The sequence below is a fragment of the Protopterus annectens genome, chromosome 12.part0, assembly GCF_019279795.1.
Source record: "Protopterus annectens isolate FY-2018-M chromosome 12.part0, PAN1.0, whole genome shotgun sequence".
Lineage (NCBI taxonomy): Eukaryota > Metazoa > Chordata > Ceratodontiformes > Protopteridae > Protopterus > Protopterus annectens.
The window spans coordinates 1,301,995,780-1,302,018,696 of record NC_056746.1 but is presented as its reverse complement, the minus strand read 5'-3'; the positions used below and the strand labels follow the sequence as shown (position 1 = coordinate 1,302,018,696).

Here is a 22,917-nt window from a genome sequence, read left to right as displayed (position 1 = left end):
AGTGAGAGAAAATCCCTCCTTTCCAGGGGGTCATTCCTCATCTTCCAGATCAGACTCTTGTTTCCACCTGTTTTTCATCACATGCTGTCCCTAAGGAGTGATAGAACCAGTCCCTCCTACCCAAGTGGGAAGGGTTTTTATTCAAGAATGTTCGGAGTGCCAAAGAAAGAGGCAATGGCTATAGACCAGTTTTGGATCTTTTTTATTCTGTTTATGATGGTGCTCAAATTCAAGGTAATGTCACTTCACAACCTGTTGCCTCCTCTTCCAAGTTTCATGGTAACACTGGACTTGAGACGCTTTTCATCACATCCCTGTTCATCCAGACTTCAGACCTTTCTTAATGTTGTGTGTGCCTGGATCAATCCGTTCGCTGCCTTACCGTTTGGAGTATTCACTGCACCAGGAGTGTTCACAAAGCATCTAGCTCCAGTTACAGCTACAGGGTAGCCACACCCATTTTTTCCCGTATTTAGATGCCTTGCTTATCTTTGCAAAGTCTTTCTCAGTGTCAAGAATCTGCCTCTGAGAGGTGTCTTGCACAGGGTGCGAGTCCAAAAGAACATTAAAAGGTCTTTCTTGATTCACTCACACAAGATTGTGTTCCTGGGATGTCAGTTAGACACCTCAGTTCGAAGAGCTTTTCTTCTGCAAGAAAAAAATGGATCCAAGGGTTTCTATCTGACTTTGGTCACTACAAGGGAATACCTCAGGATTTGGAGTCTAATGGCATCTGCATTTCTTAGTATACCCCTGGCAAGACTCCCCATGAGCACAATACAGTGATATCTGAAATCTCTTTGGTCCAGGCATTTGCACCTCTCTTTTCAAATTCCAGTGCTGGTGTTTGTCAGAAGAAATCCAGGTCTCCATTTCTCTCTCCCTGCTGCAAAGAAGACAGTCATCACAGTCACTTTGGACTTTGCTTGGGGAGTAGTTTCAGGAAGGATGAAAGTGCAGCAGGTGTGGGACACCAAGGAAAGATGCAAGCACATGAATATCAAGGAGATGCTTGCCTTGATAAAGGCACTCAAAACTGTGAATCATCTTTCATCTCCGGGACCTCTTCAAGTAGTTACATACAATAACAGTCATATGGCACATCAGCAAGCAAGGGGCACCAGGTCATACCTGTCTTTGCAGACTAGGGCTGTTAGCTTGGGATACAGCATCACAGCACAGTCTCACTTAACAGGCATCCTACATTCCATCAGAGCAAAATTGTGTGTGGCTGAGCAGGACCAGGGCAGGTCTTCACAAATGGAAACTAGAGCAGGAGGTCTTCCAACATTTGATCCATCGGTGGTGAGTTCCTCAAGTTAGACCTATTTGAACAGTGAGCTGGCAAGATTCTGCTCCAGGATTTCATGCAAGAAGGTCTGGAAGACATATTTCTGGACAGGGGTGTCACCTGTATGCTTTTCCACTAATATCCACGGTACTTCTGAAGATTCAGGATGAATCCCCAGAGATCATTGTGATGATGCCTTTCTGGCCCAGGCAACTGTGGATGATGATAGTGTTTCACTGTTGCAGTCCAACTTGATGGGATTTCCTGCAGTAAAAGCCCTAGTTTGGCCTAACTGCCAGAAAAATTTTCTCCTCCTGCAGCCGGCAGACGCCCTGACCAATGTCAACACGTCTGGGTATAACAGGAAACAGCCGTCTTCATAACCTCAGTTCTTTCTTGCCTTCAGGGCTCAAAGCAGTGTTGTCAGTACATTGGTCGGTCTGCAACAGAGAAAGAAGACATCTAAATTTAAGTACCCAGTTGTGGAGCTTTTCATGTGTTTCTTGACTAATCTCAAAGAAATTTAGTAACGGTCTCTTCTGTGGCAAGCAGATACCACACTGGGACTTTCACTTCTTTGTAATTTGTTTAGGCCCAGAAAACTACTTACCTGTTGGTTCCATGCTTGCTTTGACAGAACAATCAAGCATAGGATTGAGATTTATAGTTAAGCATTTCAGTGAGTCGCTAGGGCTTTTGTGTACACTGCCAGTCAAGCAGAGGTTGATCACCCTAAGTGTAAGAAGGAAAAATGCCCAAAACGTAGGGTACATCTACTAGTCCACATAGGCTTTTCATCGAGGGTGAGACGCTTTCGCAGTTCCCTCTGATTGTGGTACAAGCCTCTATTCATAGGCGAGTAGTAGGCTAATGACCCTGGAGCCAATACAAGCCTAGCCCAAGAACATTCCCAGTCATGCTGTTGCCGGACTTTAGTTCCTTGTGCCCCTGTCGAGCAAGGCTGTTGAAGCGATACCTGGGGTGACTTTCCCGTTACCCATTCACTCGTCAAGATTTTTCTTGAGGGCTAGTGAAGTGCTCTGCACGACATGAATGGGGAGTTTATTCGAGCATGGGAAGTCTCTGGGTTAGGAACCTGTCCCTCTAGCAGGTTCTGTTTATTGTGTTGATGAGGTTGAGGTCTTTGGAGCGTGTGGTGTGGAGGGATTGAGACTTTTCAGAAGCATATCTAGCAACACTGGGTCAGACATGGCTTTGTATGCCAAGCAGAGATCGCCTAGTAAGTAGGCAATATGAGACTGAGTAAAGCTGAAATTTTTTGAGCCTTTCTGTATAGGGCATGTGTTTGAGGCCTAGAGACCTCTCTGAAGAATTTTTGTGGCCTCTCCAGTAGGTGTCTAGTGAGGTACATGCCAAATGGGGCACTGTACTCTATAATTGGTCTAATGAGGGATGAGTAGAGAGGGATTATGACTTCTTTCTTCCTGGATGTGAAACCTTTTGTAATGAGTTGTGCCACGTAGAAGGACTTTCTAATGACAGTGGCAATATGGTTGTCAAAGGAGAGGTTGCTATCTACCCGTCTCCCTAGATCTCTTATCACACCTTGGGAGTTAAGTGGGCACTGTGTTTTTCCCCTAAGGGAATGACTACACTTTCTAGCATTGAGCTTAAGACCATGGTTCTGGCACCAGTCGGTCTCTGTGAAGCCTTTTTGTAGGATGTCAGCATCAGCTTGAAAATCAATAGGAGCTCCCAGTTTGTAGTCATGCACAAATTTGGTTAACCAGAGTCCCTTTGTATTGGCCTGAACTTCAGAGAAGTAGATGCCAAACAGGAGAGGACCCAGAACAGATCCCTGTGGGACTCCACTTGTAACTGCCCGGTAGATGGGGTCAGCTACTTTCACCGTCTGGGTTCTGTCTGTGAGCCAGTTGGCAACCCATCTTATTGACATAGGGGTTAATCTATAGGTTAGTGAGTCTGTCAATGATCCTTGAGTGGGGGGATGGTGTCAAAGGCCTTGGCTAGATTGAGGTAGGCTGTATGAACTACCTTGCCTTCATCCTCCGCTCTGGTGACAGATTCAAAGAAGTCTATCAGGTTGAGCAGACATGATCTGCCCTTCACAAACCCAAACTGTGAGGGGCCAGGATTTGAAGGTTCCCTATATCCTTATTTATAAGGTCCATAATGATGCGCTCCATGACTTTACAGACGGGGCGGTAGTTTCCAGGGTCAGTAGTTGCTACCCCTTTGTGGAGTGGAATGACTGTAGCAGTGCGCTGTTCGGTAGGAACAAAGCCTGAAGTGAGGCTGGTTGAACAAGGCACTCTGGCATGGTGCCGGTTTAAAACAGTCCTGTGTGTCAAACCCATGATCCTGAACACTAGTCAGAGGAATGTACCACTACACCATACCTGTTTGGAGTCTGAAACACTGCTGAGCCCCCTGCTTCTCAAATGCCAAAAGACTTAGCTTGCTGATTAGATCTGAAACCACTTTGCAGGTTCCTACTTCGACAACCACTCTCAAACTGTTGAAGGGGTGGCCAGAGTCTCTTGTTTTCAGATTGGCTCAGTTCACCATCCCCAAGATTTGGCTGTCCTAGCACCAGCATCACCATTAGGTCCAAGCCTAAGGCCTCTCATAAAAAGGCTATATCTAGCTTTCCCTAGCCGATATTTACCTGCTACCATTCACAAACTAAAGTCCATCAACAAGACCTAGTTAGGTTGGCTGAGGATTTGATTACCATAGTTGGATCCAGACCCTTTTTACTCCCGGGTTCTGCCCCAGAATCTTCTCCTGGTAAAAGGGATACTCCCCCCCCCCCCCCGGGCGTCTTCAGATTCTTTTGACTCTGGGGATGATCATGTTGAGTTTATGTTTGAGGAAGGTTTATCTATTGCTTCCTATGGGGATTCCAATTCTGATGAGAATCTTGACTTCTGCTTTTCCCCCTAAGGATATTTCCTTTGCAGAGACCCTGCATTCACTGAGGGAACATGTTAAAAGGGAAGTACAGGACTAGCCTCAATCCAAGAAGAAGGTTAAGGAATTTCTAAAACTCCCTGAACATAACCTCCTGCCAGTCCTAGAGGTAGTGGATGATGTCTTGCGGATTCTTCATTCCAGCCAGATTCCCTACCCTTCAGAAACCTGAGAAATTCTACAAAGTTCTGGATTCCCACAACCTTTTCAAGAACCCTGTAGCAGACCCTGAAGTGGTAACTCAGGGTTCTAAAGGAGCTAAAGCTAGCACTTCCAAAAATTCCCTCCCATCTGACAAAGCAGTGCTTTGGACAGGTTCGGAAAGAAAGTCTACACCTCTGCTACTCTGGTTATGAGGGTGTTAAATTGCCAGTTTCATATGAAGCATCAGGAAACAATTTAGACCAGATGAAGCAAAAAAAAAACAGGAGGAGATTGAAAAACTCTCTCCAAGGAACTGCTTGACTTGCGCAGTTCTTGCTCTCAAGTAGCTAAGCACTCCTTGCACTGCGGCTGTGCTGCTCTGGAAATTTCCATCAGGTCAGCAGCTTACAGGTTACAAATGCTGCTTCAGAAATGTGTGCTGCCAGAATTCTTAATCCCTCAATTTCAGGCTGAAAATTCTCCCTTGTGTCAGGAAAGAGTTTGCCTGGTGAACCCAAGCCTGCTCCCTCAACCTGGACTTTCCCTTCAGGTTTATTCTGGAGGACTAAACGCTGACCATGGATGCTTAGAAATAGCCTGGGGGGGTTCAATACAGCAACTTTCAGACTTTGGGCAGATGAGACTTCCAGTTCAAGAACAAACATCAGCCTAAAAGAACCGATAGCAGTCCAAAAATGACCGCCTTCAAAGACCATTGGAAACCATGACTACTGGTCAAGACAGTACCACAGTTATGTGGTAAATAAACGAGCGGGGGGACTCATTCTTACCTTCTTTGTTGCTTAGCCGTGGACCTTTGGGAAACTGCAAACTCCTAGGTCTGCATCTTATGGCTCAGTACCTACCAGGAACCTCAAAAGTGGCAACTGCATTGGGAAGTTTTTCTCAGGATAGCCAGAGAATGAGGTGTGCCAGAGGTAGACCTTTTTGCCACCAAAGAAAATTCTCACTTGAAAAAGTTTTGCTCAAGGACCAAGACAAGGTCAGCCCGGAAGACAGATGCCTTCTCCTGCCATTGGACAGGCCTATTCCTCTTTGCCTTCCCCCCTTACCCTTGCTTTCCCAGGGTACTGCTGAAGTTAAGGGAAGAAGGGTCAAGGGTTATTTTAGTAGCCCTAAATTAGCCAAGGTAGCACTGGCATCCTACGATGCTCAAGCTAAGCAAGAAGGAACCATGGTTGCTACCCCAACTGGACCACTATATACCCCAACCAGAACACACTCAGATCAACAGCTTGGATGATACCTTGCTGCCTCGGGGGGGGGGGTCATCCCTCAACAAACGGGTCTTGGATATTCTAAAAGAAGCCAGGAGATTTGGCACAAGAAAATTTTACTCTGCCAACTGGAAGAGATTCACTGTATGGTGCAGACAAAAGGGACAGATGCCTGTGATCCTGTCATACTTAGCAGGACATTTTGACAAAGGACTTTCCTATTCCTCTGTTAAAATTCAAGCCTCAGCAGATGTTCATGTTTCACTGTTGCAGTCATCACATTTGGGTTATCCCTGCCAGGCCCAAATACCAGAGGCTTAGTATTTCTGCGTCGGTTGCTGTCACTTCATGGCTGTCGTCAGTAGTACAAAGTAAGGCAGCCAACGCCATTATATCAGTCTTTCTTGGCGAGGAGCCCGAAGCAGTTCGCACGAGTACCGGTCAGCCGGTACCAGAGTTTCGTCTTCCGAATTAAAGCTGAAGTCTTCTAAAGCCAAGTACCCCATTGGGGATCCTTTTTTCTTGCACTAACCGATGTCAGAAAAAGTTAACAATCTCGCCTGTGGAATGCAAATACCACACCAAGACTTTCATTCTGACTGAGTCACTTGCTTAGGCCCGGACCACGGAGTCCCTCACTGTCACTTTTGTGCTTTAATGCCAGAACTATACGTCATCAGGCCCTTATTGTAGCAGATCTTCATAAAAAACATAAGGATAAAGACAGGCTGCACAGGTCCAAACCTACCGACGATGCTTCCGTTAAGCTAGTCGTCAGGTCCTCAGTGAGACGCTTTCGCAGCCCCTTATGCCCGCTTCTGTGGATTCGCAGGCCGCTACTGAGACCCTTTCGGAGTCAGGTATACCGCAAAACACTTCTTCGACTAAGGAGCTTGCAGTTGTCTCACCCTTGGATGGGGTCTGGAGCTGCTGAGCTGGCACCAGCTTTCGAGGAAGTACTTCACACAAACTGACTTCTTTTGCGTCTACCGTTCTTTCGAAAACTACAGAGTTTCTAAGGCCCAGGGTACAAACTACACCCAACAAACCGATGATCCAATCTCAGGCACCTGCTTCCTTGCCTCGGTCTCAAATGCTTAGAATGGCAAAAGACCTTATAATGCAGATCAGGGGAAGTCAAGCTACCCTTTCCAAAAAAAAGATCTGTCCCCAGTAGTTTTGTCTGATATGAAGACATGCAACTCCTCTCTGCTTATGAGGATTCCATTCCTTCAGCCTTTCAACCTGAGGACTTTTCTTTTGGGGAAACCCTTCATACCTTAAGGGAGCATTTCCAGTGGGAATGTCAGGACTACCCTCAGTCTAAAAAGAGACTCTGAGAATTCTTAGCTCTTCCACAGCACAGACCCCTGACCATTCCCTCAGTCCTAGATGTTGTGGACTATGTTTTCCTGGAATCCAGTTTGGCTCCTGACATCCTCCCTCCTGCACCCAGAAAACCTGACTGGTATTAGAGTCCCTGACTCTCTCTCTCAAATTTCTTTTCAAAAATCCTACTGCTGACCCTGAGGTAATTTCTCAAGAGCCTAAAGGAATTAAAGCAACCTCTGCTAAGAATCCCACCCCCTCAGATAGAGATTCCCGTGCACTGCACAGATGGGGTAAAAAAGTATACACCTCTGCTACTCTTGCTATCAGAGCACTAAATTGCCAGTTCCATATGAAACTTTCAGCAACATACCATGGAACTCCTCAGTGTCTTCCTTTCCTGCTTGTGCAGAATATCTAAAGAGTTAATGCATTCTGCAAGTCAAGTGACTAAGCACACCTTACACTGTGGTTTTGACGGCCTAGAAGCTTCTTGCAGGGCAACCGTCACCGGTTCTGTCCTTAGAAGGCATGCATGGCTTAAGGAACAGCCCTTGCCAGACCATGTTAAACCTAAATTATTGGATGCACCCTTACACAAAAACAACTTATTTAGCACTAAGGCAGAGGAGGTCTTAAAGATGGAAGTTAAAGCTAAATCTATGCAAACAGTCAAGGATTTCCTACAGGTTCAGCCACCCAGGCTCAGCAGGCATTGCCCCTCCAAGCACTGGTCTTTTCCTGCTCCCACAGGCCAGTTCAGCCCAGACCCTGGGGAAGCAGCAACAGGGAATACAGAGATCAAAGCAGTGGAATCCCTCCACTTCCAAACCAGGGAGTTCTAAGCCACCCCCTCTTGGTAAGAACTCTCAAGGACTCTCCTCTACCACCCCCTCCCCACCTGCACTTACCCCTAGGAGCAAAACTCTTTCACACAAGCACCTAGGCCACCATTACCGACTGCTGAGTCCTCAACAGTGTCCCAGGGATACAAATTTTCTTTCCACACTCTTCCACCCCCAAAAGGATTCCCAGATCTACCTCCAAACCAGTGGGCAGTGGCGAAAAAGCAAGTCCTTTCCCTGCTCTCTGAGGGCAGTAGAGCACCTTCCTGCAGAACAGATAGGCCAAAGTTTCTACCCCAGACTTTTTCTGGTACCCAAAAAAGAGGGCACCTGGTGCCCCATCCTCTATCCATTCTACACACCTTCCTGGTGATACCAAAATTCAAAATGCTCACCCTCCAGCAGCTGTTACCCATGCTCTCCAAGGATGCTTGGCTAGCCACCCTAGATCTAAAAGAGGCCTACCTCCACATTCCTGTCAGGGAGTCGTGCAGGAAACATCTACGTTTCAGGGCAGGATCTCTGCACTTCCCTTTGGCTTATCTACTGCTACCAGAGTTTTCACGAAATGTCTGGCTCCTGCCATTGCCTTTTGCAGACAAAGGAATATCCAAATTTACCCATACTTAGACTGCCTAATTCAGGCAGACAGGAAAAACTGCTCAAGCACCTGGCCTTGGTAAAGTTCCTACTGACCTCCCTAGGGTACACTACCAACGAAAAGAAATCCAAACTAGTACCCACCTAAAGGATTATATTCTTAGGAGCAAGCCTGGACACAGCATCCCAGATGACATTCCTTACACCATAAAAGCAAACTTACCTGACAGCCTACTTCTCTCAACTAGCCACCAGACCCCAGTTATCTGCAAGCTCTGGGGTTCATGGCATCTTGCATTCTACTCCTTCCATATGCCAGACTGCATATGAAGAAACTTCAGTGGTACCTAAAAAGCCTTTGGTGTCAGAACTCTCAAGACCTGGAAACTCTTATACCAATGATACCTTGTCTAAGGAAAGATTTTCTTTGGTGGGCAGCAGCATGCTCCCATAATAAGGGACCACCTTTCTCACCACCGTCCACCACCCAGACCCTCACCACAGATGCACCAGACTATGCATGGGGTGCACACCTGGACAGCAGGTGCATACAGGGCCAATGGAACCCACAGCAAATCCATCTGCACATCAACCAAAAAGATGTTAGCTGTCCAGCACACATTGACAGCTTTCAGGCTCCTTCTCTCCCCAGTGGGTCTCCTGATCAAAACAGTCACCACCCCTGTGATGTAGTATATCAACAAGCAGGGAGGGACTCACTCCTACCCTCTGTGCAGACTGGCTATGACCCTTTGGCACACAGCCTCTGCCATACAACTCCACCTGTTAGAACAATTCCTGCCAGGTTCTCTAAACTCTCTGGAAGACCACTTAAGCAGAAATCTTCTGGACCCACATGAGTGGCAGCTAGACAAAAGAACCTTCACCCTAATAACTCAGAAATGGGGCACACACCAACCATCAGCTCAGCAAGTTCTGCACCAGGGAGCATCACTGCATAGCTTGGAAAGTGGATGCCCTATCCTTCCCCTGGTTCAATCTATTGGTCTATGCATTTCCACCACTACCTCATCTCTAGGGTACTGCTCAAAGTAAGGAAGGAAAAAACAAGGACAGTTCTTATTGCTCCAAACTGGCCTCTCCAGAACTGGTACCCACTGCTGCGCAGCCTGTCCCCACTGCCACCATGGCATCTCACTCAGACCCCAACCCTAGTTACCCAGAGGGAAGGAGAATTCATGCAGCCCCCAATTGCAGACCCTCTATTTGGCAGCCTGGCTTATTCCCAAACCACTGATCAATCTGCCAACCTCAGTAAACAGGTTCTAAATGTTATACATGAGGTTAGATGCCCAAGCACTAGAAGGTCTTACGCTGACAAATGGAAAAGGTTCTGCAGCTGGGCTAAGGGAGCCAGTACGGCACAGCCCTCCCTACCTCGCATCCTGGATTACCTAGCTGACCTGCTACACAGTGGTCTCTCTTTCCTCTAAAATTCATGCCTTTGCTATCTCTGCTCATTTCCACACTGAGCAGCCCCTTTTCTCACACCCTCTGATCAGACAATTCCTAAGAGGGGCTAGCAACTTGAGGCCATCCAAAAGAGCATCTACCCCAGCTTGGGACCTTAACTTTGTGTTGGAAAAGCTCACCCTGCCCCTCTTTGAACCAGCATCTTCAGCAGAGTTAAAATTTCTCTTCTGGAAGACAGCTTTTCTTCTGGTCATCACTTCGGCCAGAAGAGTCTCCAAGCTACATGCACTCATGGCTGTGGAGCCCTTCATCATCTTCCATGCTGACAGGGTTTCCCTCAGGACTAACTCATCCTTCATGCCCAAAGTGGTGTCCAGTGTGGCTCTCAACCAATCCATTCATTTGCCTACCTTTTTCCCTAACCCACAAAACAAGGGGAAAAGGATCGTTCACTCTCTAGATGTGCACAGACAGCTCAGATTCTGTCTAGACAGGACTAAATCATTCAGAAAGTCTGATCATTTACTGGTCAGCTTTGCTGCAGGGGCAGAGGGCAAAGCCATTTCCAAATGGATAGCACACTGCATCATTTTCTGTTACAAGCACCATGGAAAACCTCCCCCTAAGGGGGGTCTGGAGACTCTCCACCAGAGCAACCTCCACCTCTGCAGCTTTCCTCAGAGGAGTCCCCACCAGGGACATCTGTTCACACTTTCACCAAGCATTACCACCTGCCTATCTTCTCTAAATCCAGGACAGGCTTTACCACTGCAGTCTTGCAGGACATCCTAGCCAGCCCCCAGTCTCCTTGACTGCCTCCACCCTTTTCCTCAACTTTGGGAATCAACACAAAAAACATAGTACAGTTTACACTTAACCATAAATGTAGATGTTCAAGTGTATTGACTGTTGCAGTCCTGGTTTCCTTCTCTCCATTCCCCCCTCTTCTTTTTTTTTTTTTCTCTCTCTCCTTACAAGGAACTTTTTGGTATTTACTTTCTACTGGTGGGGTTCTTCCACCATAACCTGGCTCCCACTTGGGGGCTCCTGACAGGGCAAGAAAAACTAATGTAATGGTGTCTGCTGCCTTACTTATACTTCTGACGACCTGATGTCAGTCCTAAAGTGACAGCATCCGACACAGAAATACTAAGCATCTGGTATTCGGGCCTGGCAGGGATAACCCAAAAGTGATGACTGCAACAGTGAATACACTTGAACATCTACATTTATCGTAAGTGTACACAACTGTACTTTTCAGCTTATCTACCTGTTCAACCCATCTTCTCCCATCCTGTCATGACAGTTGCTGAGAAGGGTTATTCACATTAGATCCCCGAGAAAACCATCTGTTCCTCCGTGGGATATCATTGTCATTTTGGAGAAGCTCACCCTCCCACCTTTCAAGCCAGCTGCTTCTACAGACATCAAATTCCTTACTTGGAAGATTGCCTTCTTGCTAGCCATTACCTCAGCTAGAAGGGTTTCAGAGCTTCAGGCCATTGTGTGTGGAACCTTTCATCACTTTCCACCCTGACAGAATCTCTCCTAGGACATGCCTAAAGTTGTTACAGAGATCTCTTTAAACCAGACCATCCATTGCATACCTTCTTTCCTAACTCTCAAAACAAGGGAGAAGAATTCTCCATACTCTAGTTGTACATATGCAACTGCATTACTACTTGGTCATGAAGTCTGACCAGCTTTTTGTGGCCTTTGCGCTGTAGCTCTGATGGGATCTCCAAAAGGAGATCCCACTATATCCTGTTTTGCTACAACCGTTGTGGAAGGAAGCCACCAGACTCTGAGGTCTCACTCCACTAGGGATACTGCTACATCTACAGCCTTTCTTAAGGGGGTGGCTACTAAGGACATTTTGGAAGCCACTGCTTGGTCATCTCTGCTTATTTTCACCAAACATTATCACCCTTCATCCTTCATGTCCAGAGTGGGGTTTGCCACTGCTATCTTGCAAGGCATCCTTTCCTTTCCATAAACTGTCAATCTACTCTCCTTTCAGCTGTGGGAGTTACCCATCAGTTAGGACTGCATCAGTGAAACACAAAGAACATTGTACAGTTGTGAATACAAGTGTACATTTATTTTGACGTTTGTTGGCATAGTATGTCCGACTGAGCATGAGCCCTTTTTCAATGAAGACCCAGAGAGCAAAGCTCCACACAGAGCAATTAAATTGGCAGAAATAACACCAAGTATAGAAAATCTTCAAATCCATGATAGACCGTAAATATAGAAATATCTATAGATACTAAAAACTGTAAATACATGACAGATACCAAGTACAGAAGAATCTATAGAGCTAAGTATCTAATAGGTAATAATAAAATGCAAAATCTTCTACTACAAACTAAATCAATCAACAAGCAATGTAAATGAGTGTAGATGACTTCTGCTTGCCTTGGCCATTTCCAGAAGAAGGGAGAAAGTACTGTTGTGTACACTTACCATAAATGTAGATATCTGAGTATATTCACTGTTGCAGTATTGTTTCCCTCCCTCCTTCCCCTCTTGCCCCATGAGATTGGGGTGGGTATTCTCTCTAGTTCCAGGTTGTTCCTTCCTCCTCCATACCTACTCTGGAGTTTCTGGGCTTAGGCCCTTGACCTTAGGGACCTGTTAGGGGTCTGCAGTCATTTCAGGGCCAAAAAGTACAGAGGTTATAGAGCCGGTTGACTCCCTTTATTTGCAGAGGTCTTGTCATCGATCAGGCCTTATCTGGCTTCAAGAGAAGGAAAGAATTCTCTGGTAGTCTGACCGGCCAAGGGCTTCCACAGCAGGAAATCCTAGATATTAAGACTGCAACAGTGAATGCACTCAGACATCTACATTTATTAAGTATACACAGATTGGATCTACTTACACAAGAACAGGGGTGTTTGATACACCCCAACATCAGTCATCTTCAGTTGACAGCCTGGATGATAGGGTCTTAATGCCTTTTAGGCACCTGTTTATCGAGGACATGCAGCAGGTACAAATGGAAGCAAGAAACCCTGCTACTAGAAAATCATTAATTTAGCAAATGGAGAAAACTTTCTAGTTGGTGTCAATATACCCAGCACCCATTCAGGGATGGTTGTTCTCTGGTTTTACAGTATTTGTGAGAGTTTCTTTCTTATTGCCTTTCTTTTAGTCTTCTGTCAAGGTTCATTTATCTACCATTTCAGCATGTCTGCCCATGGATCCTCCTCTTTCAAGGCAATCCTATGTCAGAATATTCTTGAAACCTCCAGGAAAAATGGTGGGATCTTAATTTTGTGTAAAAGAATACATTTGCTCCATTTGACCTAGCTAATCTGGCTGACTTGAGGTTCTTAGCATGAAAAACAGTTTTACTGATCCCTCTGATCTCTGCAAGAATGCTGTCTGTTGTGTTGCAAGGTCTTATATTGAGTCAACCCTATCTCATTTCCCATAGGGACAAGGTTTCTTTGAGAACTAATCCTTGTATGCTTAAAGTGGTGTCCAAGTTTACTTTATGCCAAATAATCCATTTCCCTGTTTTTTTTTCTTGAACTCAAATATAAGGGACCTTACCTTGGATGTCCACAGAGAACTCTTGATAGAACTAAATCTTTCAGATCAATTTATTTTTTGGTGAAGATAAAAAGGGACAACCTGTGTCAAAACAGTTTTCAAATGGTTGTCTAGGTCGATTACATTTTGTTACACTCACCAAAACAAATCTGTTCTAGTCATGGTCAAGGCCTACTCTGACAGGCCTTGGTTAGCTTCATCTATGGCTTCTTGGAAAGATTTGGATTCTAGAAGCTGCTACTTGGTCCTTTTGTTTATACTTTTATAAAGCATTGTAAGCTTGATTCCTTCTCTAGGTCCAGATCAGTCTTTGCTAGGACCATTATGCAAGGGCTCTTGGACCCTTCCACCTTCCAAATGTAGTTAGCTAAGATAATCTACCCATAAAGCCAAGGCTACTGCAGCTGTTCCCAACATGTTGAATGTAGTACATTTGGTAAGTTTAACTTACCAGGACAGATGTTTGAATGATCATTGCAGTAGCCGCTCCCTCCATTTTATTGGTGCATTTTTTATGCCACAGTGGGCATTTTTTTTTCCTAGCATTTTTTTCAGGGCTTTTTTTCATAGCATTGTTCTTTCAGGGCTCAGTCTTCCTCTTTCTCCTGCCAGGAAAGCTGTGAAGGGCTTTGCACCCATATTTGTCTTTTTCTTAGCTCAAGCTAATTGACTGGGATAATGAAAGGTGCCCTGAAACTTTGGAAGCTGGCCGTCTGGTATACCCTTGGCAGGATATAGCCCATAATAGCTAGGGCTTCTGTAGTAGTGATTATTCAAACATCTGCTGTTATGGTAAGTTTAACTTGCACATCTGTACTTTGTGTGGAAACAACCTCCTTTTCACATTTGTATAGCATAGTTTTGTATATCATATTCATAGAATCCACCCAGTACATTTCCATTCTATCAGCTTCATCTGCCTGGCTTTTTGAGACATTCATCTCTGATTTTAGATGGAACTCACAACTGTCCAGAACAGGTTTTTTCCTTAATGGGGCTTTATAAGATCCACACTGGCTGGTCTCCTACCTTTGGGGCAAATACCATTTTCCCACCACTCTTTAGTCCAGTTTCTTAACCCAGTTCCCTTTGACTACCTTTGCTTAGCTGCTGATTAAGATGTTTAATACAGTCATAGTGTATTAAGTGTGCTAATTTTATACTTTTTTTTTCATGCAGACTTTAGATCCTGAAGATATTGAAAAATATGTTGCAGAAATTGAAAAAGAAAAAGAAGAAAATGAGAAGAAGAAAAAGAAGCCAGCAGCATCTTAATTTTTATTTTATTTTTTTGCTTAAACTGCATTGTATTTTATATGCATTAACTTAAGGGATAATTCTGATAGTGTAAAGGTTAATGGGCACTAAACATTTAGTAACTTGATTTTTTAAATCAGCTGCTGACCTGCAAAAGACATTCTGGGTCCCTAGAAAATCATGGCCACGATACTGGTCACTTTCAAGATTGAATTTACTGGCATAACTGACTTCAGTTTACAGTCTGCAAGGTGTGTGTATAAATGCAGATTTCATATGTAGCTTATCCATACAGTACCAGTAAATGTATTTTTAGCATTTTGGACATTAAGCAGTTATAAACATAAAACGTTATACCCCAGAATAACCTTTCTATAAAGAAAGCATTTTTGATATGAACTCTTGCTTCAGTAGTCATTATCTTAGATGGATTAAAGATCACATTTCAGATATGTGAGTATCTACCAACATTGCACTAACACCTGCATTCTACCACTGGAATACTTCCCAGTCTGAAACCACACTTTCATAAAAGCGTGTTCCTAGGCAAAACTGTTAGCTGTTCACACATTGTGTCTACTTTTGACAATTTCACTGTTAAGATTTTGAGAATAAATGTCATCTTACATTTAAAATTTGACATCACAATAGTGAATTAAGAGTTACAGAACTGTCAGGATGGCTTGGTTCAGGTTATAGACTTTCAGATTCAGATGAGACCATTAGTTCTGATTACTGACTAATGTCATAGGCAGCCAAAACCTATACACTTTAGAGACACGGCACTGTGTTTTACGGGTGTATGTGACTTGTGTATGTCTACCTGTTGAAACTAGTTTGAACACTCGAGAAATTGTTACAAATCATCTGAATTTCCAAGTAAGCAAGCTTAGAAAATGTGACCAAACTGAGTGGGGTTTTAATAAGTCTGTGATACTCTTAATACCAAGAATTTTTGGTTAGTTACTTATGGTGGGGGGACTGATGGGTGTACATGTGGTATACACCACAGAAGTCACTAAGTGGATTATGGGCACTGTGAGAATGTGCTTATGTTTTGGAACATCACAGGTACAGAGGCATGAAATGTAATACAAAAGGGAAGGCAGGGTTGCTTACTAGGGTAGGCTTAAGTGTGAGAGGACTCTCAAATGATATAAACATACAGAAATTGAATGTGTGCTTGGGATAGTGTCAGAAAACAAACCAGGAATTGGTGAAAATACAAAAGGTTGAGATGCAAGAATGAATGCATGCAGTAAGAAAGCCAAATGAGAACAGAGACACAAAATGCAGTGGTTTGTGAAGTCTGTTATATATGTTTATAATATAAAATACTATAGGTGCATTCACTGAGTGGGTTTTATGTTACAGTTATGTGCATATACTGTTAGGATGGATTTATGTCAACTTGCCAAAGGAAGTTTCAGTATGTGGCAGTACCACAAAAATATGCCACTCACTGAATATCTCAAAGTATGTGCTTTCCCTGTACTTCCAAATGTGAGAACCCCTCCGCCCCCCCCAAAAAAAAAAAAACTTACACCAACTCCATGGTCACAAAGCAGTGTAAAAAAATGCACTCTAGTGGTGAAAATGGTTTTCAGCAAAATTACTGCATGGTATCAGCACTCAATTAATGTACCTTCATACACCTGTCTGGCTCTGTTAGGACACTAGTATGACTGTACATCCTCTTAGATCTGCAAAGATATGACAAAGGTGTGCATTTTGATATGCCAGTTACAGGCATATAATATTGCAAATAATGGAAGTATGCATAGACATTAACTAGGTGATTGGAGGTTGGGTGGGATGCCAGCAACTGGTTTAATCAGGTAGACAATGCACCATTGGAGAAAATGTCATATAGATAGACTGCAGGCATTTGCATCCAGGTAAGATGTCAGCAGGCGTAGGCAGCTTCCTCCAGTGAGTTAGAATACTGCACCAAGAGCTGCCTGATATATTTATTGAGGACTGTCTGACACTTGCCATTATAGAAGACAGTATCCAAAACTGCCCGACATATCTTACTATCTCTGTAATTGAAAGAACAGCTGGCATGTGTAGTGGCCCCATCCAGTCTTCTTTCCTTGAAATACTGAGACCTCTTGGACTTGCCAGATGAGCCTAATTCTGTAACTGGCCTCACCCTCCTCTTCCATAGCCATGGAATCTTTGATGAAGCATCTGTTAGTGGAGACTGCAAACATAACAGTATGTCATGAGAAAATTGTGTGCAGGAATGTGACTCCACTGACTTGCCAGGTGATGCATTTGTCATTGTTAGGTCATGTGTCTACTTTCAGACCAGGAAAAATCATAGGTTTAAATTGCACAGCACTTGGGTCTGTGTTACTATACTTGCATCTATCTGAGTAGAAAGGAGATTCTTGAACACTGGCCTTACAATAAAAACAGTCCATGGTGCACAAGCATTGCCAAGTAATAACATTAGGCATCACGTGCAGAAATGTTTGACAATAGTCCCTTGAAGGCATACAGGATAAGTACCCATTTTGAGAATATTCCTTAGTGCTTGCTTTTGAGAGTGTTCTTGGGATGTTGTAGGAAAGTATATGCATGTGCCATGACCACAGTACATTCAAACCCATGAGATTCATGTAAATCTTGCAGTTTGCCAACATATTCTACATTTATTAGGTGATAAAAGTACAGGTTCCATATAATGTCTTATTCTGTTTATATGAAATCCTTGGGGAGATGCATTTGCTTGACTGCAAGTGATAATAAGCCTTAGTGTTCCCTTTAAATGTATTCATCATTCCACCACTCCTCCATCCTCATCTTTCCTGTGCCTCTTGAGTAAATCTCTGGATTCTGTCTACCACCCAGTCCAGATCATCATTCTGTGGGCATGCAACCCTCACCTCAGAGAATGTTTCTTATCCGGGCAGTAGTTGATTCCCTTCAGTCTGGACTAGGCTGACCCCCCACACACACACACATGTCCTTCCTGTACAGGAAAATCCCTGCCTGACTTGTTTCTTTTCATCTGTGTGACATCCCCTTGTCTATATTGAGAAGTCTAGCTTCTCTGTTTTCTGGCCTTTTCTCTTCCCTTCTACCCCCCCCCCCATACCTTTCTAATAGGTTTTCTTTGGGTTGTCTTTGTAAGCCTGATGCCCCTCCCCAGTTGTGACCTGCAGGACTATACACATTACTCAACATTTGACTTTACTAAGCCCAGTAGAGTGGGTGGGGCTACCTTTTCAGGAGTTTATCATCCTGATAATACTCCAGCAGTAGTTGGCTGCTGTGATATAGTCCAGTTATGATCAACAGTCCCAGATTGATGTCCTTCAAGGATGCATCTGCAGTCATAACATATGGGTTGTCCTGCCTCAGGCAGCCCTTCGGTCGGCCGGATTCCAAAGTCTGGGTCTGGCCTTGGCTGATGTCACACTTTCCCCGACGTCAGAGCGTCTGGGGTATAAAAGCATCAGCCGACGCCATCTTCCTCAATCTTTCTTGCCGCGCGATGCCCGAAGCAAAAGCAGTTCACAAGTGCCGGTCGGCCAGCTCCTTTGATTCAGCTACCAAAGACTTTGAAAAAGCTAAGTACCCCGTTGGGGACTCTTTCTTGCCTCAGCCGATGTCAGATAAAGTAAATAATTGTTTAACTTGTGGGAAACAAATACCTCATAAGGATTTCCACTCTTACTGCCTCCCTTGCTTAGGCCCAGACCACGACATCTCGGCCTGCTCTGCCTGTGCTTCCTTCAACCGACGAACGCTTAGGCGTCGGTCGGAGTTTGCAGAGGAATATTTTGGGGCTGACTTTGCATATAAAATGCCGTCGGAGACTCCGACTTCACATGTAGTTAAAAAATGGAAGGACAAGGACCGACCCTCACGGCCCGTGGTTTCGGCTGAAACCTCGGTCAGGCCTACCGCGAGTGTCTCGGTTTCGGCTGAAACAGAGTCCTCGGTGCTTCCTGTTGCCGAAACCTTTCAACCGACTACCTCTGCCTCGGAGGCTCCGGCCGAGTCGGTTATTGAACTACCTATGGAAACCGGTGTCCAGGACATGTCCGACACCATTCCTTTAGACAAGTCCACCCCTGCACGTGGTGCAGCCAGACCCCCTGCATCCATGTCCATTAAGGCCTTCTCTAGGGCTAAAGCTGCCAAACTTGCCAAAGCTTTGCCTTCCAAGTTTACCTCTCAGAGGCCTTCTACCAGCACTCAAATTCTCAGCCTAGCAGAGGATCTTATCTCCTTAATTAGAGGTTCTCAACCTCACCCGGACAGGGGCTCTCTTCCACCTCCAGACAAAAGGCCCAGAGTTGAGCCCTCTGATCCCCACTCCTCAGAGGAGTCTACGGATGAATCTGTGTTGTCAGAGCACCAGCAGGAGGCTTATTCGGCCTACGAGGATTCTGATGCTGAAGAATCTATTCCTTCGGCCTCCCCTCCTGAAGAGTTTTCTTTTGGTGAGACACTGCATTCTATGAGAGAACATTTCCAGTGGCAGGGCCAGGAATTTTCTGATTCCAGAAAAAGATTAAGGACCTTTTTGCATTTACCCCAGCATAGGCCTTTGGCTATACCTCCTGTTTTGAGTGTTATTGATGATGTGTACTCTGATGCTAGTACAGCCCCTGATTCTCTCCCTCCGGCTCCTGTCAAACCTGATAGGTACTATAGGGTCCCAGATTCTCATTTTCACCTGTACAAGGCCCACACTGCAGACCCAGAAACCATTTCACAGGGCCCAAAAGGGGTTGCAGCTGCTACTGCTAAAAATCCTTTACCTTCTGAAAGGGAATCTAGAGCTTTAGAGCGATGGGGAAAGAAAGTTTATACTTCTGCAACTCTTTCTATGAGGGCATTAAATTGTCAATTCCATATGATTCAGTACCAAGAGTATTTGTTAGATGAATTGCATAAGAAGCTTTCCTCCTCTGAGCCCCTTGACCGTAAATCTCTTCAGGATCTGGTACATAACTCACAGCAGGTTAGCAACCATTTTTTGCAATGTGGTTATGATGCACTGGAAGCTTCATGTAAGTCAGCAATGACAGGGGCTGTTAAAGGCATGCCTGGTTGAAGGAACAATCTCTACCGGACCATCTTAAAGCTAAGCTCCTGGATGCTCCAATGGATAAACAAAAATTATTTGGTTCCACGGCCCAGGAGGTCTTGAAGTTTGAAGAAAAGGCAAAATCTGTGCAAACAGTCAAGGACTTTCTGCAGGTACAACCACCGAGATTCAGCAGAAATTGGCCTACTAAGAATTGGTCAGACAGATCACAGAGAGGCAGGAACAGGCTTACCAGATGTAGAGGGCAAGCTAGAGGCCACTACAGAGGCCGTCAGTGGCAGCCACCCAGCCAGAGAGGTAGTGCAGGAACAGCAACAACAACTGCTACACCAGGACAAACACAATGACTTAATTTTGACTCCGCCAACCAGGGCTCAATTAGAAGCACCATTGGGCGGAAAGCTTTCTTTATTTTCAGAAAATTGGCATTACATTACAAGAGACTCATGGACACTGCAAATAATAGACAAAGGATACAGGTTCCATTTCCACACATTGCCAAAAAGAAAAGGAATGCCAGACCTGCCACCAAACCAGAGGGCGGAGGCTCTGAAACAAATCACCAAATTACTGCAAGTGAAAGCCATAGAGAAGGTTCCTCTCTCAGAACAAGGCCAAGGATTTCATTCAAGGTTATTCCTTGTTCCAAGGAAAGAAAATCAATGGAGGCCTATTCTCAACCTGTCCGCACTGAACACTTACCTCATTGTGCCGAAATTCAAGATGCTGACCCTACAGCAGCTTCTTCCCATGCTGGGCAAGGAGTCTTGGCTGGTGACTCTAGATCTCAAGGAGGCATACCTGCATGTCCCCATTCGACAAAGTTGCAGAAGACACCTCAGATTTCTTGCAGGATCAGAGCATTATCAATTCTCAGCATTGCCCTTTGGCTTATTTACTGCGCCCAGAGTATTCACGAAATGCCTGGCATCAGTATTTGCACACTGCAGACTTCAGGGGATTCAAATCTACCCATATCTGGACGACTGCTTAATACAAGCGGACAGCAAGACAAATTTGTTAAAGGACTTGGATTATGCCATCCAGCTATTACAGGCCTTGGGATACACAGTCAACATCCAAAAATCAAGACTTGTGCCATCCCAAAGGATAACCATTTTGGGTGCAGATCTAGATACAACCACCCAGATGGCTTTTCTCACAGAAGAAAAACAGAAACAACTTCTAGATTACTTCAAGAATCTGACAAGACAAACTCAGCTAACTGCAAAGAAGATCCTGCAGGCCCTGGGTTTCATGGCATCCTGCATAATACTAATCCCACAAGCCAGGCTACATATGAGAAGATTGCAATGGTACCTAAGGAGTGTATGTACTCAGCACAGTCACAGCTTAGAAACTCTGATTCCAATCATACCTTGCCTTCAAAAGGAATTCCTGTGGTGGGCTCAAGCCTGCCAGACCAACAGAGGGTTGCCTTTCTTCAAACCAAAAGCAAACCAAACCATCACCACGGACGCTTCAGACCGAGGTTGGGGAGCACACATGGAGGACAAATGTATCCAAGGGCTATGGTCTCAAGGGCAGCTGCAGATGCACATAAACCAAAAGGAAATGCTGGCAGTGATAAATGCAATTGAGGCTTTCAAGCCTTTCCTTCAACAAGGCCACCTGCTAATAAGGACAGACAACACCACAGTTATGTGGTACATAAACAAGCAAGGAGGCACGCACTCCTACCCTCTATGCAGACTGGCTATGAATCAATGGGATCTTTGAAACAAAATATACAACTACAGGCCCGGTTCGTGCCAGGGAAAGACAATACTCTGGCAGACAACTTAAGCAGAACTTCCATGGATGCACACGAATGGATGCTGAACCCAGATATCTTCTTACTCATAACACAGACATGGGGAAGGCCCGAGATAGAGCTGTTCGCCTCACCCCACAATCATCAACTAAAAATTTTTTGCACAAGGACATACCATCCACAAGCATGGAAGGTGGACTCTCTCATTCAGCTGGAAAGCCCGAAAAGTCTATGCTTTCCCACCAATCCCATTAATGTCCAAGGTTTTACTGAAGATCAGGACAGAACAGCCAGAAGTGATTCTGATAGCTCCAGACTGGCCAAGGCAACATTGGTACCCACTGTTGAAGAGCTTGTCACAGACGAAACCGTGGCCTCTCCCATTATGGCCTCTTCTTCTGACGCAGAACAATTACAAGATCCTGCATCCCAACTTAAAGACCTTGCAGCTAACTGCCTGGAAAATACAGTGACTCCTTCCCAGGACAGCTTATCCCAGAGGGTAAAGGACATTATTATGGAAGCTCGCCGCCCTTCCACAAGGAAGGCATACTCAGCAAAATGGAAAAGATTTCTCATTTGGAACACAACAAAAGGCCTCGATGCGACAGTGATGAACGTCACATATTCTGGAATACTTAGCAGAATTGTTCCACAATGGTCTGTCTTATTCTTCCATTAAAATACATGCCTCAGCAATTTCAGCAGAATACAATGTAAATCCTCCTGTCTACTCGCATCCTCTTTTAAAGACAATTTCTCAGAGGAATCAAACCTCCAAGGAGACCACCTTTACCTACTTGGGACCTTAACTTTGTGCTGGAAAAACTAACACTTCTTCCATTTGAACCAGCAGCATTGGCAGATCCACAGTTTCTATCCTGGAAAACTGCATTCGTTCTGGCCATAACTTCAGCAAGAAGAGTATCTGAGTTACAAGCCTTAATGGCAGTGCAGCCATTTCTTATTTTTCATCAAGACAGAGTTTCATTAAGAACCAATCCTACTTTCATGTCAAAGGTGGTATCTAGAGTATCCTTGAACCAAGCAATTCATTTGCCTACATTCTTCCCAAACCCACAAAATAAATGGGAGAAACTTCTACACACTCTGGATATCCACAGACAATTACGATATTATTTGGACAGAACTAAAAGTTACAGAAAGACTGACCAACTGTTCGTAGCTTATGCAGCTGGGGCACAAGGAAAAGCAATTTCCAAACAGACAATCTCAAAATGGATAGAAAATTGCATTCGCTTTTGCTACTCCTTTCATGGAAAGACTGTTCCTGTGAATATTAGGCCTCATTCCACGAGAGCCACAGCCACCACTACAGCCTTCCTAAGAGGGGTGGCTACCAAGGACATTTTAGAAGCTGCTACATGGAGCTCCGTGCATACTTTTGCCAAGCATTACAA

General features: G+C 44.7%; 1 protein-coding gene across 1 annotated transcript in view; it reads left to right on the top strand.

Moving 5' to 3' along the window:
* PSMA7 (proteasome 20S subunit alpha 7) overlaps positions 1 to 15,050 on the top strand; it is a 480,192-nt gene extending 465,142 nt beyond the window's left edge. Inside the window, exon 7 of the mRNA XM_044090359.1 lies at positions 14,574 to 15,050. Coding sequence (XP_043946294.1) covers positions 14,574 to 14,669 — 96 coding nt within the window. The 3' untranslated portion in view covers positions 14,670 to 15,050. The remainder of the gene's footprint in view (positions 1 to 14,573) is intronic.
* The last annotated feature ends 7,867 nt before the right edge of the window (positions 15,051 to 22,917 follow it).